General features: G+C 41.5%; 1 protein-coding gene across 2 annotated transcripts; it reads left to right on the top strand.

Moving 5' to 3' along the window:
* Positions 1–24,857, top strand: MAT2B (methionine adenosyltransferase 2 non-catalytic beta subunit). Of its 2 annotated transcripts, none has more exons than XM_019478573.2 (7): positions 1–103; positions 12,014–12,208; positions 15,395–15,509; positions 15,868–16,020; positions 18,974–19,167; positions 20,767–20,880; positions 23,286–24,857. In XM_019478573.2, the coding sequence occupies exons 1-7, from the start codon at positions 74–76 to the stop codon at positions 23,454–23,456; spliced, it is 972 nt and encodes a 323-aa protein (XP_019334118.1). In that variant the 5' UTR covers positions 1–73; the 3' UTR covers positions 23,457–24,857. The 2 variants fall into 2 exon arrangements, with proteins under 2 accessions (XP_019334118.1, XP_006276629.1); XM_006276567.4 differs by lacking the exon at positions 1–103 and adding an exon at positions 6,961–7,308.
* Positions 24,858–27,175: the final 2,318 nt, after the last annotated feature.

Here is a 27,175-nt window from a genome sequence, read left to right as displayed (position 1 = left end):
GAGAGCCAGCATTCTGCAGAACTGAGAATTTCCAAGCCTGTTAATTTATTTGTTTCTTTTGTAGTTTGAGGCAATGCCTGAAATGCTGGTGGAAATGGAGCAGGTAAGGTTCTGAATATTTATTAAGAAGGTCAATAGAATACTTTCATTTATTACTGAAGCCTTGGGGGTGAGAGGCAAGGAAGAGGGAGAGAGAAGGGGGGCTTTTTTAATTGCACTGTTTGCCAGTACCCAAGATAAATTGAAATAGTAAATCGATAACCTGTATCCTGTTTGATGCATCTTTGAGTTAAAAGTCTTTAACTTGTTTTAATATGGACTGTAATTGAATTGCTACTCCACAGACTCTGATATTCAACCAATTACACTATCAAGATGGAAGCATGCGTATACTGATGTACACTGAGTAAGAAATGTAGGCTAGATAGATATACATAAAAGCTACTGAATTTCAGTGAAAATTATAAAATATGATTTAAAGATATTTCCTCTTCCTGTTTTTTTTAAAGTTCAATTATAAAATACAAATCCAGAGTCAATGAAGTGTGTTGGTAGTACAATTGCTTCTAAGTATAATACAGTAGATACTAGCTTTACACTCCATTTAGTATTAATGTGTTACTTTTTCCTGTATGTCTATAAGTTAGAAAATGTTCAATTTCAGGTTTTGGTCTTCAAAAATCAGTGTTTAAACCTTTTTTTTTTTTTTCTTAACTGTAGGGAAAATATAACTTCATCTGATTTGTAAAAAGAGACAGGCACTAAAACCTTGTTGCCTTCTACTATCTTTTATCTCCCATCATACAGAAGAGGCTTCATAGAAGTTTCAGAACTGTCTTTTATCAACAGTCCTTATTATCGCTTTAAATATAAATGAATTTAAAGAAACAGCATTTTGTGACTTTTCCTTTTAGTAAAGGAATAAATAAATTAGCAGTTATGAGGAAGAAACTGACGTTAGAAAAACTTGATATTATTTTTATGCATATATTGTTTTCTTGTAAATGTCAGTGTCCTCCTGTAAGAAGAGATCCCTGCATCTGTTCATGTTATAGAATTAGCATTAGAATTTCTTCTAATTATGTTTACCTGAATATTGCAGTTCAAATTTTTGTTTTCCTTCTTTTTTCTGTCTATCCTTATTTCTTTGATCCAAAAATATCAGTAATGTTTTCCTCTTTAGTTTTCATCAGACCAGCAGCATTGTTAGATAAGCTGTAGTAATTTTGGGAGATGAAAACCATGATTTGCCTGAATGTAGCCAAAAAATGTCTTAGCCTAAGTCCTGCAATGTATATGCTTAGACTTACTAACTTTAGTAGTAGTAAAGTAAAGCATGTGAATGAGTTTTTGCAAGATCAGTGTGGTTGGTCTTTTTTGTGTGTGTCATGTGGTTGCTGTACAATTATGTAATTTTACCAAATATGCTTTCTCAAAAAGCTGCCCATCGTCTCATATGGAAAATTCTGCACCCTGAAAATGCCAATTTGTCTTTGCTTAATGATGGCAAAGTAAGTGATACAACCAAGCCTAGAGATTAATAAAATAGGTCATACATATCTGAATATAGTGACCAACATTTAGGGAGCAAAATCTGGGACAGTCTCAAATTCTCTACAGGCCTCTGGAATCAGCCGTAATTTCCACCACTTCTGATTATGTTTATCGTGGCTGCACTGAGAGGCAGATCTAATTAGTTTGTGGGTAAAGCTGCCTGAATGCAAGGTAACCCACAAGTACTCTTTACTACTTACACTTTTCATATTTACCTAAGAGAACTTTTACAATCTTTGCAAACTCCTACACCTGATGAAGGGTCCCTATGCTTGAAAGCTTGCAAATATATATATTTACAAGTATCTAGTTGGTCTAATAAAAGATATCACCTCAGCCACGAATTCTGATTCCTTTACTATTGATGGCAGCTATGAAATTGATAAGTGTTTATAAGTTTCAGGGTCCATACAACTGCAGGATTGAAATGCCCTGAGAGAGTACTATCTGGTTTAGATCTGGAATGATTCTCTTCAAACTGTAGACTTTTGCAGAAAATCCAAGAGTGGTGGTCGCTTTACACTAGAACAAAATGCTGGTAAATGATTAAAAGGTTTGGCAGATTTTTGCTGTTTTTTGTAGAATATATCTTGAAGTAGATTTTATTCAAAGTGCTTGACGGGCTGTGTAATCCTGAAGGTAACTTTCAGAATTGCAAAATATAGGAATACCTGCCACTTACTTAACTTGGTTTGTATAGTTTTGCATGTCAAGGAGATTATAGTTGTTTCTTAGATGTTGAGCAACATTTAACAACGCTGAGAATTGAAAGAATTTAGTCCTTCTGTAGGCTCAGATCCATTATCCCTAGTTACTGTTCGTTGAGGTTACCTTTGCTTGAGATAACAGATTACTGCAGTCTAATGTTTAAAAATAGCTTTGTTTATGAGTAGGAAAAAAAAAACTAGCCAAAATACAAGGATAGAAGTGGAGGCATCATTACCCTTTCCAGTTCTATGGGCAGAATCTGTATTGCCTATAGAATTTGTACTTAGCAATCTTATAATGTGATACAGGGATCCTGGTTTTCTCTGATAAAAAATCACAAATTCTCTGATAAAACCCCCAAAATCTGTGATTAAAATTAAAGCCCACCCCCCCAGATCCCTCTTTCGTGTGTACATCTGTGTATTGCAAGTGTGCACCTGTGCATGTATACATGTGTATGCATACCTGTGTGCACAGCTATGTGTACATGTGTGTATGCATCTGTAAGTCCGTGTGTGTGTGGACACTGGGCACACTCCCGTGGGGAACTGGCTGGGGGCTGAGGGATCAGGGAGGTGTTGCGGAAAGATGTGGAAATGGCCACTTGGCCGGCTGCACACAAGTCATGCTATCGGCCCTTCAGGGAAGCTACATATGGAGGAGCTGAGCCCGGTCGGGCTGTTAGTACCACTCAGGTCCCACGTGCAGCTGGCCTGGCACTCCAGCCAGCAGCGGGGGGGGGTTGCAGCCAGCTAGGCACTCCAGCTGGAGCTGGGGGGTGTGCAAAACCCCCACACCCAGCTGGCTGTAAAATCCCCGCTCCCAGCTGGCTGCAAACCTCTCCACTCCTCAGCCACCCACCAGCTTCCCCCCCAAGCCCTGCCCAACAACCCCCCCAACCCCTTGTAAGCCCCACTTACCACTTCACAGGCTCCAGAAGGGGAGTGAGCCTGATCCAAGACCTGGGACTAAAAGCCTCAGGCCCTGCTCTTCCCCCTCTCCATCTCCCTCCAGGCAGGGCTGGGGCTTTCCCACCCTTTTTGCAATCAGCTCTTGCAGGCTGGAACTCAGCCAGCCTGAAGACCTCTTTCCAAAAGGGGGAAATCCATGAGTTTCTCTGCTAAAAGGGGAAATCCATGGGTTTCTCTGATAAAAATGGGAAATCTGTGGTTTTCTTGGTTTTTTCTGTGGGGAATGGAAAACCCAGATCTCTGGTGATTAAACAGGTGTATTTGGCAAAACAAAGTGGGATACATATTTGAAATCCACAGAATTCATTGTCCTGACTGGGAGAGCCCTCAACCCCTGTCTGTGCTTGAAAAACAACCATTTAAATCTTGTGTGCAGAGAGATCATTCAGTGTAATCCAAAGATAACAACATTCAAAATCAGACTTCCTATTTCATCCCTGAAGAACAGGCTTCAGAATCACCTATTCCTGAGAGTGATTAAACTTCAGCTGATATTTTCTTCTCATTCTTCTGCACTGGAAACAAATGTATTTAATTTATTACCAGTAAACAGTCCTGAGGCTGGATCTATGAAGCGTTGCTGACTTCTCTCAATTGTAGTAAGTCCCACGATAGTTAAGTGATTTCTTATAACTCCAGATTTTAGAATTTTTAATTTTTTTAAGATAGACATCTTTCCAAAAAAAAATGTTCCTGGCCCTGGTGACTGCAGAAGAAAGCTTTAAAATGGAACTCAAGTCTGCCCTAAATATGTATGTGTATTTAAATTTTGTGGGTTTTGAGAGGTGTTTCTCCTGAATTTTGTGTGGACTGATTCATGATTTTTGGAATACTTGGAGTTGACAAGATTGCTCCCACTACTTAAGCAGAAACAGTGATAGGCTAAAATAGGGCTCCCGGTTTACATGTGGCCAGGGATTGTACATGGCATCTGCTGTGTACTGCCATACTGCCCAGCCCTTTGGGATTCTCCCTGCATGACACAGGTAGCACTGGTGGTGGCACACAGTCCCCTCTGAAAACCAGTCCATGGATCCTCCCCTGCCATAGGAAGGTTGCACAGACCTCTGCATGTGGCCTCTCACCCAGGTCCTCCCACACTGCACAGCAGTGGGAAAGGCAGCTGCAGGAGCCCAAGGGCCACATGTGGCCCACAAGCCACTGACTGAACTGTCCTGTGCTAGGGGGTTATTTTAACTTATCAGGGTAATTTTATTCTCTCTTATTTTGTAAAGAAAAATTGTTACTATGTTTTTCTTCTTTGGCTCCAACTATACTAACCCTCCCCCCCCCCCCGCCTACTGCTAATTAATATCAACCCTAAATGCAACTGAACAGCATATATAGTTCATTGGAACTGTTGGCAGACAATCTGTGTTTGAAATTTAAGCAGCTTATTGCCATCAGAAACAGATACTTTCTATTAAAAAATGACTACCTGATTCATGAAATACTCTTCCCCTGTACTTAATAAGATAAAGATCCTGCAAGGGATAAAGATTATTGTGTAGCTAATGAATATCATTTGCACAGATACTGAGACAGAAAACAGGTTGTCCAGACAACATTAGTTTGGTATTTTCTGATTATTTTGTGTTCTAACCTTAATATATTTAATATTAGTAATTAAAAATAGTTAGTGAAATTCACTCAGTTTAAATATTTATGCATAGACATTGAATTAAATTATTTCAGCTACATTTAAAAATACTTTTAACTTACAATGGGAATACAGTTGCATTCAATGCTAGCTACCTAAGTACAATGCTAGCTAGCCAAAGCAGAAGTATTTTGTGTACCATGATTTTTAGAGACATTCACTTACAAAGAATCTTGATATTAGAAAATATTTCTTCTGTTAGACATGCATGAAATATTGCCTGAAAATAGCTCCACAATGCTGTGAGGAAACAGCACATTGAAGTATTGTCTAATGCTAAATAATATGGTTAGATAATGAAAGCTTTAATGAACTTGGGTCTTGCTAAAACTGGGCACCCTGTAACTGCTAATAACAGAGGTTCCCAAAAGTAGGAAAAGCAGACCTTTAACAAATTTCAGAATTTCTCATAGACCATCATGCCACCTTGTCATCACATGCTTAATCAGCACCACTGTAAAGGCCCACAGTCCCTGGCCGGGTTGCCAATCCAAGATTTTTTTTTTTTTTTTTTTACTGACAATCTGCGAACATCTTAGTAACACCATTTTTAACTGGTGTATGTTTTATATAATGAAAATATAACCCTGCTACCAGGCCCTGAACAAGGGCCAGGTTCCCTCTACATAATAAAGTTTTGGTTGTCAGCAAAAAGTTTGCAGATTACCATTAAAAATATATATTTGAGGGGGGGGATAACCCCGCTGGACCACAGCATCAATTTTATGCTGTGCTGCTCCTACCTGGGGTCCCATACTCATCCCAAACCCTGATCCCTCCTGACCACATTCCACACCAGACTCCATTTCCCAGCAGCTCCTGCTGTGGCTAGTTTCCATATAGACCCCAGCAGCTGTGGTGCCACGACAGTGTGGGGCCAGGATTTCCATGGAAACCAGCTGCAGCAGCGCTGGCAGGGAGCTGCTCTGGTGACAGCAGGGGCAGAGCTGCAGTCCACTGATGCATGGCCTAGGCAGGGGTGTGCACACAGCAGATTGCAGCTGTGCCCCAGCCCTGGGCCACACTGTCACCACTGCAAGATCCTAGCTCAGGCCACCGAGCAGCTCCCTGCACAGCCCTGGGTCCTGCCAGCGCTGGTCTCTGCTGGGGTCTCCATGGAAACCAGCCAGAGTGACATGGGAAGGGGCTGCTGGGCAACAGAGTCCAGCTGCTGGCCAGCTCTGCCATTTTGCCCACACCCTGCTGGCCCCCAACCCACCCCCAGCCTGAGCCTCCAACCCACTCCACTCCCGCCCTGCCCCGATCCTGGCACAGACCCCAAAAGGACTACTGTGCATCTCCCTGCAGCCCAGCAGTTATAGGGATGCAGCAGGAGCACGTGGCTGGGGACAGAGGGAGCTATCCAAGTTCCCAGTGGCTAGAAATCCCTGAGAAAACGCTCCCTGCACAGGCACCACTGGCACTACTCTGCTGCCTTCAGACTTGACTCCAGCTTCTTTCTGCACAGGGATCTTCAATCAGGCTCCAGCTCGCTCGCTTCTACAGACGCTCCATTTTACAGGCAGGCAGGCAGGTTTTGCCCTTTTTCTTACAGCGGCCTCCACTTGCCTGTACGGACAGTTGCCCACCCTGGTCTGCACCTTTCATGTGTGCATCTGTGTATTGCAAGTGTGTACCTATACATGTGTATGCGTACCCATATGCACAGCTACGTACGTACGTGTGTGTGTGTGTGTGTGTGTGTGTGTGTGTGTGTGTGCAAGGGGGGAGGAGGGGAGGTCTGGAACCACTCTCATGGGGAACGGGCCTTGTGCCACCTTGCCCAGCCCCACCAGGACACACCTGGGCAAGGTGCAGGGAGGCTCAGGCAGCAACTCCCCCGGGGGCCAACATTTGGATCGGGGGCGGAGGGCGCGGCTCTACCCGCAGGCTGGTGTCACCGCCCGGGCCAGGGGCGGAGCTGAGGGAGGCGGGGCGGGGTCACGTGATCTCGCAGGGGCGGGGCCGAGACTCGCGATGGGGAGGAGCTGGCTCTGCCCCGCCCATCCCCGACCCGAGCTAGCACCAGCCAACGACGCCTCAGGGGGAAGCGGTGGGCGGAGACAGATCGGCTCATCGGAGCTGGCCAATCAGAAGCCGCCGCTGCCCTTTTAAGCCGCTGCATCACCCAGCGCGTGGCGATGTTTTTAAGTCGAGCGGAGCAAGGAGTTATGCGCATGCACTTGCGCCAGCGGGGCGGGAGCCAATGAGGTGGCGGAAGGAAACTGCGGGGCCGCACGTCCGCTCAGCGTCTGGCGGCGGCGCAGCCAATCAGCAGCCGCGCTGAGGGGCGATCGGAAGCGCTCGGCCGCGGCCCGAGGGAAGCGGCGGAGCGGGTCGAGGCCGGCGGGGATGGTTGGCCGGGAGAAGGAGCTGAAGATCCGCTTTGTGCCGGGGCGCTGCGAGCTGGTGGAGGTGCGCGGCGCGGCGGGGCGGGGACTGCTTAGTCTGCGGGGAAGTTTCCCCGCGGGCCCCTGGGCCGGAGCCGGCGCTGGGCAGCGCCCGGGGACCGAGAGCACCCCCCCCCCCAGGGTGTGGGGGGCAGGGCCCTGGCTGGAGCCTGGCTTCACCCCCGTGTCGCGGCTCTTGTTCCTTCTCAGCTGCGCGGACACTTGACGTCTGGCGGCTCCGCTCGTGTCTGCGGCCGTGTCGGGCCGCGGGCGCTTCGCCGAGCGCACCGGGGTTGTCTGACTCGTGCTCGCTCCCCCGAGGGTGAGGAGCAGCTGAGCAGTTTTGCTCCTCCTCCACCCGGCCCTGCTGGGTAGCGGCCCTGGCGAGATCTCTTCCTTGGGTCTGACTCCACTGAGTATTTTGGACCTCGCTGTGTGCTTATCTTCTCCAGTTTCAAGGCTTTGCAAACTACAGTGCTCTCCATGCAGGCCTCTTCCCAGCTTTAAAAGTCCACCTAGGCCTGTGTGACTGTCTTATACTGAAGATGTGGGTGTTTTTTTCTTGTTGATTCAGCATAAACTGATTTGGTTTGTGTTAGTTTTGCTGCAGGGCTTGCATTATCCGTTACAGGGGGACCTGTCTTTAAATTCTGCATAGTACTGGCATGCTGATAGATATGTTCTTGGATCTTTCTAAATAAATGTGGTCAAAACTCCCTTCAGTTTGTGTTTAGACACATTCATAGAATCATAGAAAAGTAGGGGTGGAAGGGACGGAGGTCACGTAGTTCAACCTCCTGCTCAAAGCAGGATCATCACTAGATCATCCCAGCCAAAGCTTTGTCTAGCTGAGTTTTGAAAACCTCCGAAGACAGATGTCACCACCTCTCTGGGTAATCTGTTCCAGTGTTTTACTACCCTCCTAGTGAGAGAGTTCATCCTAATATCCAACCTAAACTTCCTATTATTTGTTCCGTCTTTCACCAGGATTCATGTCTGACAGCCTTCTCATGATTGGTTCTTCTCTAAATTCATCTCTGAATTTCTGGTAACTTGCTGTCTTTGAGTCTAAGAGCTGAATAACACTTTGTATCAATAATCTTAAATGACTTCCTTGTTCTGAGACATCAAAGTACAATGTAGCACCAGCCTTTTCCCATCATGCTATATGGTAAATGCACATCTAATTGCTGTATGTTATCAGTGCCAAGTCAGATTAATATCGAAACTTTATAGGGTTCTAACGTTCATCTGATTTCAGCTTGGTTCATGCTGTCAAATTCTTTGTTCTTATTTGGTCTAGATAGTTGGATTGAATCTAGGTAAACATTTCTGTTTTAGTTTTAACCTTGAAATGTGCTATGTCTCATCTTTGAAAAAACATGATTCTACTTATTTTGCATTCAAGTGATATCTAAAGAAAGTAGTGTTATGTCTCATTTTGTTTCTCAGGGTTTTTAGTATCCTTATTTGTTCACTCTTCTAATCAAAGAGAAGCCTCTGATTTAAAGGAGTTTTTTTGGTGGGTTTTTTTTTTTTTTTAAAGTTTGGGCTTCTAAACATCTTCTTTTTTTTTTTTTTTTTTCTTTTATCCTTAGTGAGCATTGAACTTCTGGCAGAATGAATCCTATCTTCATCTGACAGCCTGAGCAATTTGTATTTTTTTTAAATTAGTTGGCAATGGAACTTCTTAATAACTTCAGGTTCATGTGTTCAAATGCAACTGACTGACTTCTGAATTGTGAAGCACATCTAGAGTTCCTGGCAGTAGTGAAGCTGATTTTCATACCAACTTGGGTCTTCGGGTGTCGCAGCATGTAAGCTTTAGAATATGTGCATGCTGTCTTATGTTGCATCATACAGAGAAAAACTCCCTTCCTGTAAGACTTCAGAATGACAGATCTGTGAATGCCCCCAAAGCTAGAAAAATGCATGGCCAAGTAGGATTTGTTCCTTGAAGAACAAGGGAAGTGGAACACGCAACATTTGCTGAGACCACGCCATAAACATAGCAGCTGTAGTCAGTTTCTAAAGAAATGGAAAAATTGATGAGTTGTATTAATTCTGTTGTTACTCTAGAGAATGCTCTAGAAAGTAGTTATGCTGCTGCTGATAGGCACAAAGCCATGTATAGCAGCAGCTCCAACAGTTTTAAAAAGCAGACATTGCATCTGGTTGGCATTCTATGTATGTAGAAAAGTAAAGTAACCGTTATTGTGGGAGAGGCCATTATTAGCTTTTTTTTTTTTTTAACTTTACTGTGATTTTTGTTTTGAATCAATAGGAAATGCCTACTGCCCTTCCTAGTTACAAAGTTGCTTAGTCATTTGTGTCAGAAAGACCAAGAGACAATAAATTGCTCTTTCTGTTAAATTTTAGTTTTGTTGAGGTTTCACCTTATTTTTATGGTAATGTGTTTTCAATTTCCAAGTCAAATTGAAATTGAAATTCAGTATTTGATTTGTAAATCCAGAGTGCTTCTTTGAACATCATCCAGTTGTCTCACTGAATTTGAGCATACCAAACTATAATTGGACTAGTTGCAAATCGTATTATTTAGGAGGTTGCCTATCACCTAAGTTTCTTGTGAACTTTTTGAAAAGCACTCAACTTAGTTTATTGTAGCAGGCATCTGGTATTTGACGGAGAATCCCCTTCTGGGTACAGAAATGCCTCTACTTAGCCGTATGAAACTCTGATTGGAACTTCTGAGAGCGAGCCTGGTAAAAATTGCTATTTATTCACTTCAGTTCTTCACCAAAAAATTGGCATCTTGATGCATAGTAAGTGACCTCGATATCTGAGGCCAAGTGGAACAGAATGATGCCAAAATAGGACTAATAGTATGGAACAGCTCTATTATGAGGAACCCAGACTGGGCTTCATCCCTAACAACCAAGAATTTAACCCATTCTTGAAACAGGAGAACATAGAGCAAGAGCCTCATATGTCTCTGGGTTGGCAGTGGAGGAGACCGATTGATAGGCTGCTGCTTAGATGTCTGCTTCCCACGCTCTGCTGCCCATTTCTTTCAAGATGTTTAGATCTTGCTGCCATCAGATATAGTAGTTAGTGGTAGCAGAGTTTAGGATTCATTTAATGCTGATGGTGATGCTTGAAAGAAGTTATTAGGGTTGCCTATCAATTTTCTTTTTCATCATTTTTCCTTAAAAAATAATAGATCCTCAGAAGTTGTCTATCCAAATACTTTAAAGGACATTTCTTGGGTTGTAAAGTTCTGTATTCTAACAGTAGGAAATTCCAGAGTTACAATGTTTTGTGCAACCCAAATTCTGCCCACTTTTGTGTATATCTCACAATGGAGTCTCTTCACACCACTCCTTCCATTGGACCTCAGTCCTGTTTGGTGTTCAGGTTGGAAACAGAAAACTGAGGCTACAATTTTAATCTTGGGTTCTGTAACCTTAGTGCTTGACATGAGAGAATAGTTTCTATGTCGTTAATCGTACATAATTTTACGTAAACTTGTCTGTAGATAATCTTCTCAAGCACTGAAGTAAGTTGTGCCCAAACTGAGATGTAGCATTCCATGTAGGCAACTAGAGTCTTATATGGTTGACTAGGTTGAATAACTATTCTTTTTTTTTCTAGTGCATTTTGCAACTTGTAAAGTTGGGCAGATACTTGTTTAAAACAATAACCTCTTAAGTACAAGAACCATGCAGAGTCCCTTCATAGTCACTGGAAGCCTTTATGGATTCTGAGGCAGCCGATGAGCTCATTTTAGGATTTGGCCCTAAGCCTTAATCTATACCATGTAGTTGCTGCCGTTACATCTACCACAGCAGAGGCTGGGTATTGATGCAGCTGAGGTGACAGGAGTCTTTCTGTCACCAAAGTTAGAGAAAAAACTTTGAGCAGAAAGGTCAAATGGAAGAGCTCAGCGTTTTGCCAGCACACTTGAGTTAGGTGCAAGGTGTGGTTTTTTCACACTTCTACCCAATATAGCTCTGCTTGTAGAACTTTGAAATGTAGACAGTATTTTAGTTCACAGTTACTTCAATAGAACACCAAGGGCTGCATCTTCAAAAGGATCCCTCACTCATCCATACCTGTTGAACAGTTGGAGCTACTAATTCTGATTTGTTTATGAATCTCCATCCATAGTGTTTCATTTCTGTTACTTTCTACTCACTTCTGGAAACTTATGCAAGTTTCCTGTTTGAGTTTGGTATTTCAGATCCTTGAATGATGATACATAAAAGCTCTTATCTGGCATCCCCAGGGAATGGGGGATGCCGGATAACAAAATATGTCGGTTAATTGAGTGTCCTGAACAGGTGTCGCTGCCCCTCCTGTAGGCCCCACGGGACGGGGAGGCGGGCCCCATGCACCCTGTTATGCCCCCGGGCCAGGGGCTCAGAGAAACCGGAAGTACTGCAGTGGGCACTTTGGGTTTCACTTCACCTTACAAGCTGGCATGCCAGTTAATAGAGCATGCCGGCTTGTAAGGTGCCAGTTAATGGAACTTTTACTGTATATGGAACAGCATTTTAGTTCCGAATATTTTTAAAATGTCCATGTTGCCAAAGTTTGCAGATCTTTATCTGTCACTTGATACATAAACTTTTGAAAACAACCAGGATAGATAGCATAGATGTTTGTAAAGATTAATATAGTAGTACTGATTGTGATTACGTGCAAATATTTCTTTTTTAAAAGATGGATAGAAAGAGGCAAAAGTAAATGTCCATTCTTTATTTCCCTAGGAGGATGTTGACATTCCCAATAGGCGTGTTCTGATTACGGGTGCTACTGGACTTCTCGGCAGAGCTGTGTATAAAGAGTTTAATGAAAACAGCTGGCATGCGGTTGGTTGTGGATACAGAAGAGCTCGGCCCAAGTTTGAACAGGTTAATCTTCTGGACTCTGATGCAGTTCATGTCATCATCCAGGATTTTCAGGTGAGTGCGCGTCCCAGAAGAAGCAGTAGATGTAGTGCTGTGTCACCATATGTATCCTTTAGCAATGAAATTAGCTTTCTGGTTGCTTTTGTATGTGTTGTTTGGCTTCCATGATGCACAAAGCCATTCTCTGACAGAGCTTTGGAAGATAGTGTAGTTTCTTCTCTGCTTCAACTGGTAGGGTACTCTTTGTATGCATATGTGTATGTTCTCATAATAGCTATAGCATACAGTAGTTAACAGCAGGTTTTTTCTAATATATAAGTTTATAAGGAAAATGGATAACAAGTTAATACACATGGAGATAATGAGCATGGCACACTAGTGGTACCAATAGCCAGTTGTTCCCTGCTGATCTTTGGGATTGCAGTGGGGCATAAGGAAGTAGGTAGTCCCTTAGGTACGTAGGACCCAGACTATTTAGGGCCTTGTACATCAAAACTGGTACTTCTGAATTGTTCATGTAAAGGTACTAGGAGTCAGTAGAGACTGGAACATGAGTTAATGTGCTGGTGACCCACCCTCACCCTGTCGCATTCTGCACCAGTTGCAGTTTTCAGGCAATCATTTGAGGGCAGCCCTATGTAGAGTACTTTGCAAATAGTCTGGCCTTGACTTTACAAAAGCATGGAGGATGCTGGCCAGATCTGAGTCTGAAAGAGGTTCACAGTCTTATCACCAGGTGGAATTGGTAAAAGGCACTCCTAGATGCTGCCAGAACCACCTGAAGGTCCAAATCCTACAGAGGATCCAGTATCGGCCTAAGGCTGCAAACCAGAGTGAGAAGAGAGTGAATGTCATCAATAAGTGTCCCAAAGCCCACCCTAGGCAAGTAGTCTGCTCACCATCATAACCACAGAAGTTGTCTGGATTCAGCTTCAATTGGTTCACTTGTATCTAGTCCTCAACTGCCACCAGGTACTGGAGAGGAACTGAGACTGTAGGGTGCGAGTCAGGTGTCGGTATACTGATGGCACCTTGTTCCAAGTCCTTTGCGTGATGTTTCCTGGCAGCCTCATACACAGCAAACAGGAGGGGATAGCTTGCATCAGAATAACTGAATAACCAATAATAGAATAACAAGAATAACTGTCTGTCAAAAAATTTACTGTATATAATCCTTATTTCTTTCACTGTAGAAATATTGTTGTTTCAAGACAAAGTGTTTCTCAACCTAGCCTCCAAAGAATACTGTACTTACTCAAGTCTAAGACTAGGGTTGTTCCCCCCCCTCCCTCCCCTTCCCAATATGTGGAGAGGGGACTGGGTGGGGGAGGAGGAGGAGGCAGGCTTCCCCTGGATTTGAGCATCAGCCCAGGGCAGGTGGTGGCTTAGCTTTGGCTTTAATCTTAGGACCCCTCACCTACTGCCACTGCTTTCTCTGCCACAGCAGTCGGAGGGACAAATTTTAAGACAACCTTCTGTCTCTAGCGGGTTATGGAATAGAGAAGATCCCACACAATTTACTGATTCGTTTTGATGCACTGGCTGGGGGAGTAGTTAGTTGATTGCACGATTTCACAATGATTGTACTCTTAATTCATACAACACAATTTTTATTTTAAAATTCTTTGCTACGCATATAACACTGCTTAGCTTTAAGAAATACCACAAACATTAAGAACACAATAATTATATATATCAGAAACAATGCTCTGAATGCACTTCCTTCCCAAACAATGCTATAAGAATTAGTATTACAAAAACAACTACAGTTACAACTAAAAGTTAAATTTGAATCAATACTATTATTTTTTATAATATACTTACAATCCTAGAATTCCGAGAAGCCAAACACCTAAATATGGTTTCATTCCTCAGTAGTACAATTTAATGGGTTGGCCTCAGTAGTATGGTTCAATGGGCTCGCCTCAGCAATACGATTCAATGGGCTGGCCTCAGCAGTGATAGGACTAAGTCCCCTTCCTTCAGTCCTTTTCGGGCGCTCTGCAGCTTCAGTGTGAACTAAGAGATCCGTGTTCACAGGGAGGGTGGTTCGGGTGATCAGTCTGATCCGGCCTACACTTGCGATTCTTCCTTCGTTTTTCTGCAAGTGAGTTTACCTCCAAATTGGGACAGTAGGTTACAGTTTTTATTGAGTGAGTTGCCGTCCTGGGCCCCTCCTACCCAAACCTGTCACTACTCCCAAATTTGGACTTGGATCTTACTCAACAGATTCTTTTGCTTGGTAATCAGTTTCTTTCTTGACCATTCTAATTACTTTGGGGGATTTCCATATTGCTGAATTGATTATTTATTTATTTATTTATTTTTTTCCCCCCAATCTTGTCAAAAGGCCCTAGGGTTTGATCTCTCGGAATTTGGGATATTAGCTTAAGGGTCGTTTTTAGGTTCTCTTTGTTAAAGGCCTCTAAAGATAAAATTCAAGAGTTAAGACTTTGAGCAAAGTCAGGACCTTTTGCACGTAGACCAAAACAATGGCCTAGATAAGAAGATAAATCTTGTCTTCTTCCTGAAACTAGCTAATGGGCAACTATTACAAACATTCAAACTATTTCATTCAATATGACACCTTCCACTAATTAGATTCTGTAAATGGAAACCTATAACTAATTTTATAATTTGTCCAAGTACAGAATCAAATTATTGTCGGGGGGGAAGGGGAGAGATATTGTGGTCAGTTAGAAGTTGTTTAGGATTCAGGTAAATCTGGTAAATATTTTAAAGCTAACACTAGAATAAGTGACGTAGTGTAGAAAATTATTTTAAAGCTTTCGTGCTTGATCTGCAAAGTAGACAAGTTATACACAAATGATTTGCATTAATAGCTTTTTAAGAATATTATTTAACGTGCTGTTGTTTGTGTAGATGACAGGATGTTGAATCCCATATTCTATATCTTTTTAATGCTGTGATAAGAACAAAATAGCTTGCTGTGAGCAAATTTTATTTGTGGTCATGACGGGGGGGGGGGGGGGGGGGAATCAAGGAATATTAAAAGGTCTTGTTACAAAATTTGGAAACAACTGAATTCTCTATCACTGTTTTTGGAAACTAAGCTCTTCAAGATGTCTTAATAAAATATTTTGGTTGTTATAGGTCACTGTCATAACCAAATGAAGATGTAATTTACCCTTTCTGAGATAAAGAACCTTGTTCTTGTGGGTAGGGCAATTGCCATTTTTCAGTTCTGTTCCTCACTAAAAATGAGTCTTTAATTTCCAGCCTCATGTGATAGTGCATTGTGCTGCTGAGAGAAGGCCAGATGTTGTAGAAAGTCAACCAGATGCTGCTTCTCAGATCAATGTGTCTGCTGCAGGGAACTTAGCGAAAGAAGCAGGTAAAGAGACACTGATATGGATTCATTTTTTTTCCCCTCAGAATTCTGCGTTATTTTATACAGTGATACAAGTCTAAATAACACTTAACGTTCAAGCTCCATTTCTGCTTTTACTTGCTTGCAATCCAGCCCAGAAACTGTGTGCGTACATTAGTGAAGTGATAAAATGAGGGACCGAATGAGGAATTTGAATCAACATAAGTGTCTTTCTATTTATGGTTGACTTCCCAAAATAATACAGTATTAAATATTTTAAAGTACAGAGAAATATTGGTAGTACGAGTAGCAATTTTCACCCATTAACTGAAACTGTAGAACTAATTTCTTTCTGTCTTCTCTTCTCTCATTCCCATCCTAGTTGGAGTTGGAGCCTTTCTGATCTATATTAGCACAGACTACGTGTTTGATGGAACAAATCCACCTTATAAAGAGCATGATGCTCCAAATCCCCTGAATCTATATGGTAAAACTAAATTAGAGGGAGAAAAGGCAGTCCTAGAAAATAATGAAGGTAAGAATATAATTTTAGAAGTGTTTTCTCTCATTATGTTACATATGAGCTAATTCATAGCTATATTCATAGCTCAGGATCATAGCCCAGGATCATACAAGAGGAATACAGTTGCAGAAACATAAAATCTAGGTTTGAGGAAAATTTAAGAATGTCTAATGTATCTTTCTGCCCACGCAGAACCATTCCATTTTTCCCTGCAGATTGAATGTAGTATGTTGTGAATGAGTATATTAACTTCTCATGCTGCTCTTCTATACTGACAGAGAGTTTTTTTTAACCAGGGTTGTTCATTTTTTTTAAACATTCCCCAAGTAAGAAAGATGGTGCCCAGCTGGTAACTACACAGAAGTACTGAAAATACCTTTTACACTAAGTGTAGCATTTTGTTTTGCTAGTCAGGAAATTGATGCTCTATTTGGATTTGTTATTTAAGTAGCTTAATGCAGTTATTTGATTCTTAACTTTTACATGCATTATTTTGAGTTATAGAAAATGGTGGATGATGGTATGTGGTTTTTGGGGTTTTTTGGTTTAAACTTTTTACTAGTTCTTATATTTAAGTTCTTTTTGGATTGAAACTTGAAGTCAGTTAATTTGTTGTATATTTTCAATTAAATATATACTTTAGGTAAAGTCATTAATAAACATATGGTTGCATTTAAACCAATCTGTTTAAAAAAGGAGGTATGTGCAATGAGGAAAATTGACTTTTTTTTTCCCCCTTTTAGCATCTTGCTTGATGTTTTAGAACTGGTAGATCTTATAATCAGTTTTTTGCTTGTAAAAAGAAAATAAGCTTTCCTGCTTTTTGAGGAAAGCTGAATAAAGAAAATAGCTTTGCCACCCACAAGAAGCTATTACTATCTGAAGATGTTTTGGCAGGTCAGCAAATTATTCTACCAGTTCAGTGCCTTGATTTTTCTTTTAAACTTGGGTAGTACACATACTCACCTTTTTAATAATTTATTCAAATATTATATTAGGTTTTAACATCAGTTTCTCAACTTTATTTTTTTAAGCAATGTAAACAGTTTTATTTCTTATTTCATTTAAATGAATGTTTATTTCAACATTTTTTTTTTTACCCATCTTATTCATAACGTTGCCCAATTCAGAGTGCTCTCAGAATTTCATTAAGATGGTGTTTGCTCCCTTTTCTAGACTGGTAATGAAGATAAGACCAGACCAAACTCAGGTACATGTGGTATATTGCAAGACCCCTTCTTCAACTAAACTTGGCTTTGGTTTTGTAACTTTTTGGTTATGGTCTTTCAGTCAATGATCACCAGCCTTTAATGTCATTAAAATTTACACTGCATTCAAGAAAGGCATTTTAAAACATGCAACAATCAATCACTAAATAAATTTCAAGTATGTAGATCATCCTTTCAGTCACTAACTTAGTGATCCTATAATAAAAGACATCAATCAAGCTTCCCTGAAAAAAATCTTCCTTAAGCAATAACATTGCTTATTGCAAATGGTGCTATTAACTACTAGCTTGCTGGCAATGTTTACATACTTTTTCACTTTCATTTAGGAGGGATACTAGACCTACCAAGATGTGTTGGTTTTTTTTCCCTTGTTTTATTTATTTATTTATTTATTGTTAAATACATAATCTTCAGTCTTCCTGTCCTGCCACAGCCTTCGAAAGCTTTTAGAAACAAAAAAACTGACCCATTCAAAGCAAGTGGTAACTGTCTCAGTACCAAAAGAAACCTAGCTTGGTTCTGGTCTTTGTTTCTTTTACCTCCTGGCCCTTCCCATTTCCCCCCAAACTACTCATGATTTCAAATTTTCCTGGGCTTTAAACTGTGGAAGAGTAGCCTCTCGAATTAAGTTAACTCCGTGTATTTACTAAAATATTTGCTTCCTTCTGTAGTAGTATTTTTTTTTCCTCTTTCATAGTTCCCTGTGAGAAACAGTTCTTATTCTATTTAGTGCCCATCAAATTTTAGTAAGAAAATGACTCCCTATTCTCTTTTTCAGTTAAAGCCCCAAAACCTGAAACTCTTTGGATAGTCCTATATAAACAAATATCAGACCTCCTTTTTTACCGGGCTTTCGGCTTGCTTTCTGATTTGAGGTATTAGTATACCCATCTCCTATACACTTGGTTATAACAGCCTTCTACTTAGCTTTGCTGGATGATTTTTAATTCTTTAGGTGTACTTACTGGAAAGTAATGTCTTTTAAAAATATATGAAATAAGTGCACAAAATGTAGAAATTAAGTTAGAAATAACTTGTCAGGGTTGTTTCTCTCTTTTTTTGGCAAGTTAGCAGCACATCCTGAATGGTACTCCTGTATAAGGGCTCCTTGCAGTTTTGATGTTGTTTATTTGAGGAATTGCTTCGAATGTGTGCTTATACTTGTTACTCCGGTATCTTCAATCAGTATTTTTGTGGTTCCAAATACTTCAGAAGCTAGTCTAGGAATCTTTTTTTTTTTTCCCCTCAGTCTTATCCTGAGGAAGTTGAGATGTTCTCTGGAAGGTCTGCCTATTTTTATTTTATTTTATTTTATTTTTATTTATTTGTAAGCAATTTTAGCTCTTGGTTCATCTTATCAAATTAATATTCTCTGTTTATAAATGTCCTGGATAAATATTTCAACAATATAAATAACAATGAATGTAAATTTGGTATAACCTTAACCAGTGCTAATTTACTGAATACAAAATTCTCACTTTTACATGAATTCTTAATATTTCAAAATTGATCGGCTGACACGGTAACAAACTTGCAAAGATGCATGGTTAATACAATCACTTTCTTTTGAGTTTTATATTGATATGATATTTACCATACTCTTTAAAACACTTGTTAATTTTTCTTGGATAATTCTTCTAAATTTTCTTCAGGTTGCTTTCAAGACATTGATTACTTGAGTGTTTTTAAATTGTTTTTTACATTTCCTTAAGATTTTTTTTCTTTTCCCCCTTTAGGTGCTGCGGTGCTTAGAATTCCTATTTTATACGGAGAGGTAGAGAGGCTGGATGAGAGTGCTGTGACTATTATATTTGATAAAGTGCAGTATAGTAATAAATCGGCCAATATGGACCATTGGCAACAGAGATTTCCCACTAACGTCAAGGATGTAGCCAGTGTTTGCCGACAGCTAGCAGAGAAGAGAATGCTGGTGAGAGTTTCAGAAAACGAGCCTCCTTTAGGCTAGTAACAAGGCTGACTAATTTTGTTGGGGGAGGGTTGTTTTTGTTTGTCTGGATTTTTTAATAGCTTCTACCATAATGGGAAGTTAAGTGCTGAAACCAAATCTAAAGTTTTGGTTCTAGATTGTACCCAGGCAATCAAAGTGCCTAGTGTAGAAGCAGTATCCAGAGGCTCACTGCGGTGAGGTTAGCAGGGAGTGGAGAGATGTCATGTACCTTTTTTGTCACTTAAGTATGTTCAGCAGCCATTTAAACACCAATTTAATCTTACTTTTTTGCCACAAAAATAACTAAGGTGATAGTCACAGTTGTTTTCAGTGCTGCTGCAGTGGCTGCTGTTCTGCCCTCCCCACTGCCAGAGCCAAAGCTGCTGCTTCAAGGGATGGGGAAGTTGATGGCCCTTCCCCCCTCACTGGCTCTTCATGACCTACCATGCTTGTTGTGACTCTTAAAGAGAGGACTTAAGGGGCAGGATACATATTTCTTAGAAATTCAAATGACTGCACATCTTTCAGTTTGAAGGGAGAAAATGCAAGTAACTTCATCATACAGTAAACACCTCTTATTAGACAGATTATTAAAATATATATAGGTAATTCAAAACACATGGATTAAACTTTGTGATAAATGTGTAATTCTTTAAGATGCCTGTGATGCTGAGCACAGTGTAGAAATGTAGAAGCAACAGTAAGATTGAGAGGTAGAGCTTTGTAACAAACCAAACACTTCAGTCTTGCCTAAAATAGGTACTCCCTGTGTTCCAAGCTTTCATGCACAAAACTAATAGTACTGAACCTCCCCAGATGCACAAGCACCTGCCAGCTCATGTATTGGCATGAGCAGAAGATATTGGGTGAGTAATTTGGCACTGATCACGCCCCACATTTATCCATCTGAGAAGCCCATATAGCAAACAAGATGTCTGGGGAACTGTATCCTAGTAGGATTCCAAATATATTGGCCCTGGAATGCATTATAGGGCTTAAAATTGTCCCCAGAAATGTGTATTTGAAGATAAGAAATTTTGCTCTGTTGATCCTAGTCTTTAAGGGGTTAGTTGGTCAGTCAACATGCAGGCATAACCTTTGTGCAGAATGTAGGAATCTTCTCAAGTCTTGCATGCCTGCTTGGTTAGTTTCTTCTTAAGAAACTTTTTTTTCAAACCTGGCAGAAATGTAGTTTCTCTGAGGTGTCCTTTTGTAGGCCCATGCACCTGCTTTTAACATTCAACTATTTCTAATTATCTCAGTCCCCTCGGTAGGAAATACTAAGCATCTCGAAAGTCGGGTCCAAATGTGTAGTGTTGGGACTTAGCCTGTCCTACTGACAGATTTAGAAGGACCACATCAGTTCCCAGGATGTTGGTTTTTGTTCAGTCCCTAGGTGGGTCCTGGCTCTGTAATAGTCACTCCAGAACTATATCAGTAAGTTATTATAACTTGTTTTTCAGTTTAGCATCATTGGAAATGTCAACCTATATACTTTTTGTCTCTATTCCTGAATTTTCTTTTGAAAAAGTTACTTCCGTAAGTGTGCCTCATTCCTCGTGATTTGTTTTTATTTCCTAGGATCCTTCAGTAAAAGGAACATTCCACTGGTCTGGTAATGAACAGATGACCAAGTATGAAATGGCATGTGCTATTGCAGATGCTTTCAATCTTCCTAGCAGTCACTTGAGACCAGTAAGTTCTGTTGTTCAGTCTGTATGGAGGTATAGAAAGTTCTGAATTACTGAAAATTGTTTGTACACTGAGTATTCAAGTTAGCTGTCCTAGTTCCACAAAAGCAAGAGTTCCCCAAATTCTCAAGTTGTCACTGTCCTTCTAAGGATGTCAGATATATTCTGTCCCATGGAAGTGCTGTCTGCATTCTGATTTCTTACCAAACATGTTTTGTAAAGATAGGGCTGAAGTTGCCTATAAGTACAGTACCTCCAACTGTGCAAGTCTCTGACTGTTAAGAGGCAGCTGCCTATAGCCGAGTCTTCTGGAATTTTAAACAGTAGATAGCTAGCCAACTTCTAATTCAGTTTATAGACTTGATTTGGCATACCTTAGTTTCACGGATTACATGAAATGCTTAGGAGCAGGTCCACTTTGTAATTAATAAACCTCTAACTCATTTTTACTTGTTGTTTTTCTTTAAAGGTAGCCTACATCTTGAAAACTTTGAAGATATCTTTGTATTGTCTGCATATTTAAGTTACTGTTTTTGCTTTTCAAATGGTCTGTTTTTAGAGCTTCAATGTCGAGAATTATCCAGGGGTATTTGACGTAGTGGATTTAATTTAAGTGTGCTTCTTTAAACACAAACTTAAACGAAACAATCTTGTTCCTCAAAGTTCTAAGGAAAAGTTGGCAAGTATCATACCTAGACTTGTCTACAAATGTACTGATACATAATTTAGTAATTCGGCATGTAAGTTCTGAGGTTGTATTGGAAGTGCTAGACTAAGTTAAGTACAAATCCACTCCCCAAGTTCAGGGATTTGGTGTTAATAAAACTAAGGTTGAAATGTTAAACATACAATACTAGGTTGGTCTGAGATTTTTTTTTCCAAATTGCTTCTCCTCAAGAACTGTAATGGCTAGAGCAGGTTCTGCCACCTTTTAAAAAAAAAAAAAAAAAGAGAGAGAGAGTATTTTTCACTTCTAAATAGATACTCTTTGTCATATGTCCACAACTCCTGATTTCCTGATCACTGTTTAGAAGAAAATATAGAGTAGTAGAGGGTTTGATTTTTAAATCAGCAGTAAATAATTATTAATTTAGTGTAGGAGTGTAAAACTCATCTGGCCCTCTGAGCTGGATGAAGGGCACAGGACAGTCTGGGCTCAACAGCCCAGTCCCACACACTGGAGCCAGGTCTGGCATGTACACCCTCATGTAGTTTACAGTACACCCCAGACCAGCCTTGCATGCAGTGTGCTCTGGCCCCAGTTCAGGACTCATGCAAGGAGCTAGAATGAGGTGCACACTGCATGATGTGCTTACGCTGGACTGGCTCCATGTATTGGCTGTGGTTCATGGGGCTGGCTCTATGCTGGTCCCCATGCCACGTGCAGTGCATGTAGTTGGTTGAGCCCAGTGCCACACATAACAAGTGCAAGCCCTGTGGGCCCAATCCAGATCAGCAACAAAGCTGGTGCCCCAGGCCAGACTGACATGGACACTACACATGCAGTGCACATCTGGAACTTAGCCCCTTATGCTGTGTGCAGTGCTTACAGTGCTGGGTCCAACCCCCCCCCCCCATGTGTAGCACATGCCAGACTGGCTATACATACTGCATACAACACGTGGGGTTGGGGCTGGTGCCAGGGCCTATATGTGCCACATGCAATCTATGTGGTAGGTCCAAGACCCGTGTTACAAATTGTACAGCTCTGAGGGCTGAATTTGGCCTGTGGACCATATCTTTGACACCTTAGATTTAATAGATCATTAAGTACTTGCGCATATGTATTTATCTAGGTGAGTGACAGGCGGAGGCCTTTCCCCCTCAGTTCAAAAAGAGCCATGTAAGGTGTATGATAATAAAAGGCCATTCATACAGCCCCATTCCTTGAAGTTTCACAAAGTGTAAACATTCTATTTCCTCCGCACTCATTCTTATAGTATTACACAAGGGGGAAAATGGACTTTAAATTCAGCTGAAGTTGGAGAAATGGGCTGCTTGCAGACATGAAGGGGTAGGGGGAGGAACCAAAAAACCCCACATTTTGCATTAAATTTGGTGTGCTCCTGCACTGAGCCCAGCACATGCCCAGAAGCAGCAGCACATTACTTGGACACAACTCTGCAGCATCTATATAGATTGGGTGCTTTAGTGGTGTTTTGTTGGCACTTTTATGTAATAGCTGATTGACTCAGCTTTAGATAAAAGTGCCAAAAAAACCTGCTGAAGCACCCAATCTGTACTTTAAGCCAACTCTACAGCGTTTGTAATACACTGCTTTTTCTGGTAAAATCCTTTTGCCCCAAATCTGGAAGCAGCCATGAAATCTGAGGGTATGCCTTTGTTCATTGTTACATAAAGGCCACTGTTTGTATTTTGTAACTGTATCTTGTTTTCCTTTGTTTAAAGATTACTGATAGCCCTGTAGTGGGGGCTCTTCGTCCAAGAAATGCTCAGCTCGACTGTTCCAGGCTAGAGATGCTGGGCATAGGTCAAAGGACGCCATTTCGAGTTGGGATCAAAGAATCACTTTGGCCTTTTCTGGTTGACAAGAGATGGAGACAGACAGTCTTCCATTAGTTTGTACCTTTTTTAGTACAAGTCTGGTATGTGGCACTTTTTTAAAAAGGAAAATTTAAAGAATAGTTTTGTATGAGTGTTCTTAAAAATTGTGACATTTATGAGATTTCATTTAATCAGGTAAAAAAAAAAATATGGTCTTGCACTAGTGGAATTGTTAGCCTATAATAGCTCTGGCAAAAGATGAACCTTGTTTTGAAGAAATTAGTCTTTTCCTCTCTGTTGTGCTAGTCTAACCTAATATCTGATGCTAAACATGGTCATCAGTAACATTTGGAACCAAGAATAAAACAGATCAGTTGTAAGTTTCCTTTTTGCTGAAATACACTGACCCTAGGGTTCACACCATTGGGGGGGGGTGTGTGTGTATGTACGTACAGCATCCCCATTGAAGGCCATAGTCAGCATCTTTATTGTCAAAAAAGACTCAGTATTTTAATTTTAAAATTGTTATTCTAATGTGAGTTAAAATGAAGTGAGAATCATTCAAGTTTTAATGTTTGCTTTGCTTCAGCTTTGATCAAAATGTTTAAAAAAAGTGAAACTTTATTTTTGCAGTTACTTAGTGCAATTTTTATGCTTGAGATTTATATTTTCACAATGTTCCAGGCTTTGGGACTCCTGCCGCTACATATATTTGTACAAAACATTGTCTGCATTTGTCATTTTAAAGATAATCTGTGAAGGGGAGTGGGGGGGGATTGAGTTGTGCCCTCCTTTGCTTTCTATTGTGTAAAGGCTCAAAGTGGTGTTCATTTTTCCTGCTTCATTCTCTTCTTACTGTGTTTGTAATGTTGAAATTTAAAATCCTGTCTAGGCTGGAAGACTTATAGGAGAATTGTTGAAAGGAGGTCATTATGAGTCAAAGTAAAATAGTAAATGAGAGGGGAAGGTATTTCAAAAAGTTTGTCTACAGCTCTGTGGCTTGACTTGTTTAAACACCCAATACAAGTACATCACACTGGTGTAATAACTACATTAAAAAGGTTTGCATAAGTCCTGAAAAGTAAAGAAGTCCAGACTTTGTATGCCTTCAGCATCCAGAAAACAAGTTGGAGAGGGAACTTCCATACCTAAAGATTTGAAACTGTTGGAGCTTTTGGGGGGAAAAATATTTGGAAATCAGCTGCAGCTTCTTCAGTGAGAGCCTGGAAAACTACTTTAGATAGTTTTGACAATTCTGAGGTAAAATCAAGTAGAAAAACTGGAATACGTTCAGCCTTTAGGAATCAGAAAAATGAGCTGAAGTCAACTATTTTAACGGTCAGCTTTAAATTATATCCCTTTAATTCAAAGTGGTGTGTCATAAGAATTTGTCATAACCTTGTTTGTTATCTGAAATCCTGATTATGCACACAGTAAATTATCTCCAAAGTATAATAAATATAAAGCTGGAACTGGCATCAGTGTTGATCTTTTTTTATAATTTGCCTCTAGTACTTTTGTGATTGCACAAAACAGTACAATTTGGTTGCAGTTCTTAAAATGTTCATGTGTTTTGGGAACAACAGTTGTGAAATGAGTTATACTGCAAGTACATTTTAGCTGTTAACTTATGGATTAGATCAGTATTACTTAGTTGGTGAGTCATAGCCCCCAGAGTCATCAGAAAAAATAAGCAAATGGAAGCTGTCTAAACTAAAGAAAACATCTTGTCCTGCTTTGCATATCTCTAACCTTGAAGGCCAAGCTTTCCATCAACCTCTGCCTGTGCACATACTCGCCACACCTGTCATAGATGTACATTTTTCTTTTGGTTGGGGTGGGAAATTTTTGTTACAAATGCCCTCATTAACAGATGGTTTGTGAGACCTGAGTTCAACCATAGGCTTCTTGTTCAATCCTATATACTATTTTGACATAACAGTTGAAGAAAATATTTTATGATAAAAAAAACTTGATACATTGAGTTAAAATAATATTGTTTGTACTCAACCCAGGAAGTCATTAGGAGTATTTCGGAGATGGTATGCTCTCATTGGCATTCATGGTTCTGACACTGGCTTGTGGTGTAACCTTCACACAGTTACCAGGAGCTAGATCCACAAAGGACTTGGACACTGCACCATTTAAAATTGCAGTGGTCACCTTTTTTTGAGGCACCTCACTGGCAGGTGCCAATCCACAGTTCTGAGTTAGCTGTTTTGACTCCCTAGACAACACGGATGGAGTTAGGCACTTAGGCTCCCGCTGATAGTATTCCTAACACTCTCATGAGGATTTGCCTTCCAGGCTCTGTTCCACTGAGCATGTATAAGTCAAAGATGTCATTGGAGAGCTGGGTTCCACTTCCTGCTTCCTGTGTTTACCCACCACTCAATCTCTATGGTAGGCTTGCAGTCTTTGACTCAATGCATCTCTGATTATTCTGGGCCAAATAGAACAGCTTCAGTGGGAAAGAATAAAAACACCAAATCCCAGAAAAACCTACTTCTCTCTAACCTAGTGGTCTGTGTTAAAGTTCAGAAAAACTGAATTGGAGTTGTCTCTGTTCTACACAAAGGCTCTGAACAGCGAGGTGTAAGATGTTCTCCCTTCCGTTCCCCTTCTCTCTTCCAACTTGCACCTAATTTAGTGTGGGTCAGCAGTATGACAAGGGATCCAGGTTTTCAGTTTCCCGTGGAAAAACAGAAAACTATGGATTACCCCCTTTTTGCAGAGAGCTCTGCAGACTGGCAGAAGGAGTTCTAGCCTACAAAAGCTGTTTGCAAAAGGGGCAGGAAACCCCGAACCCTGCCCGGAGGGGGAAGGGTGGGGCCCGACACTGGCACTTACCGGAGGCTGCTTCAGGATCACTCTTCTTGCTGGAGGTAAGTGGAGCTTGGGGGTTGTGGGGCAGAGCTGTGGGGGAAGCTGGCCAGGAGCTGAGGGAGTGGGGAGGTTTGCAGCTAGCTGGGCACTGGCTGAGAGCGGGTAGGCTGCAAACCCCCTCCCAGCCAGAGTGCCTGGCTGGCTTCAAACCTCCCCACTGCCTCAGCCCCCAGGTTCCTCAGCCCCCAGCTTGGTGACTCTCTGGCTGGGAGTGGGGGGTTTGCAGCTGGCCAGGCACTGCAGCTGGGAGTGGGGACACTGCAGACCCTCCCTCCCCCAGCTGGAGTGCCCAGCTAGCTGCAAACCCTGGGTCACAAACGCTGTGCTCCCCACCGTGCTGCCCTTCAGGCCCTTCAGAGCACAGTGTGTGAGACTGGCACAGCAGGCCCATGCACAAAAGCTGCCTGCCACTGAAGGCTCTGCACTGCCCTGGCCCCATTTCCTCTGCGTGCACGGGGGCAGTGCACACCCACCCTGCCCACACCCCCACCCCCACACATCTGGGGGCGCAGGTCCCCCATGCCCCCTGGGACTGTATGTTGCCACTGGGAGCCAGCCCCGCTTGAGCCTACAGCAGACTGTCAGCAGCAGCGGGGAGCCAGCTCATGCTTCTGCTGCAGCAACCAGGGCTGCGGACCTGGGTCCCTGACCCTGTAGCCCTGGCAGCTGGGGGCCCCCTCCAACAGGGCTAGGGGGCACAGGATGTGGGAAGGGACCACAAGCAGGGCTGTGGGGTGGGAGTGAGGGACACCAACAGGACTAGGGGGTGGCATTTAAAAATCCCCAAATCTGTGGTTAAAATGATCAGAGACTTTGATTTTTGTTTTGTTTTTTATCACCGAAAACCAGGATCCCTGGTTATGACTAGTAGCAGGATGCCCACCAGTGTGACCTAACAGGCCATGTAG

Source organism: Alligator mississippiensis, chromosome 9 (genome assembly GCF_030867095.1).
Source record: "Alligator mississippiensis isolate rAllMis1 chromosome 9, rAllMis1, whole genome shotgun sequence".
Classification (NCBI taxonomy): domain Eukaryota; kingdom Metazoa; phylum Chordata; order Crocodylia; family Alligatoridae; genus Alligator; species Alligator mississippiensis.
This window is presented reverse-complemented; position numbering and strand designations above follow the sequence as displayed.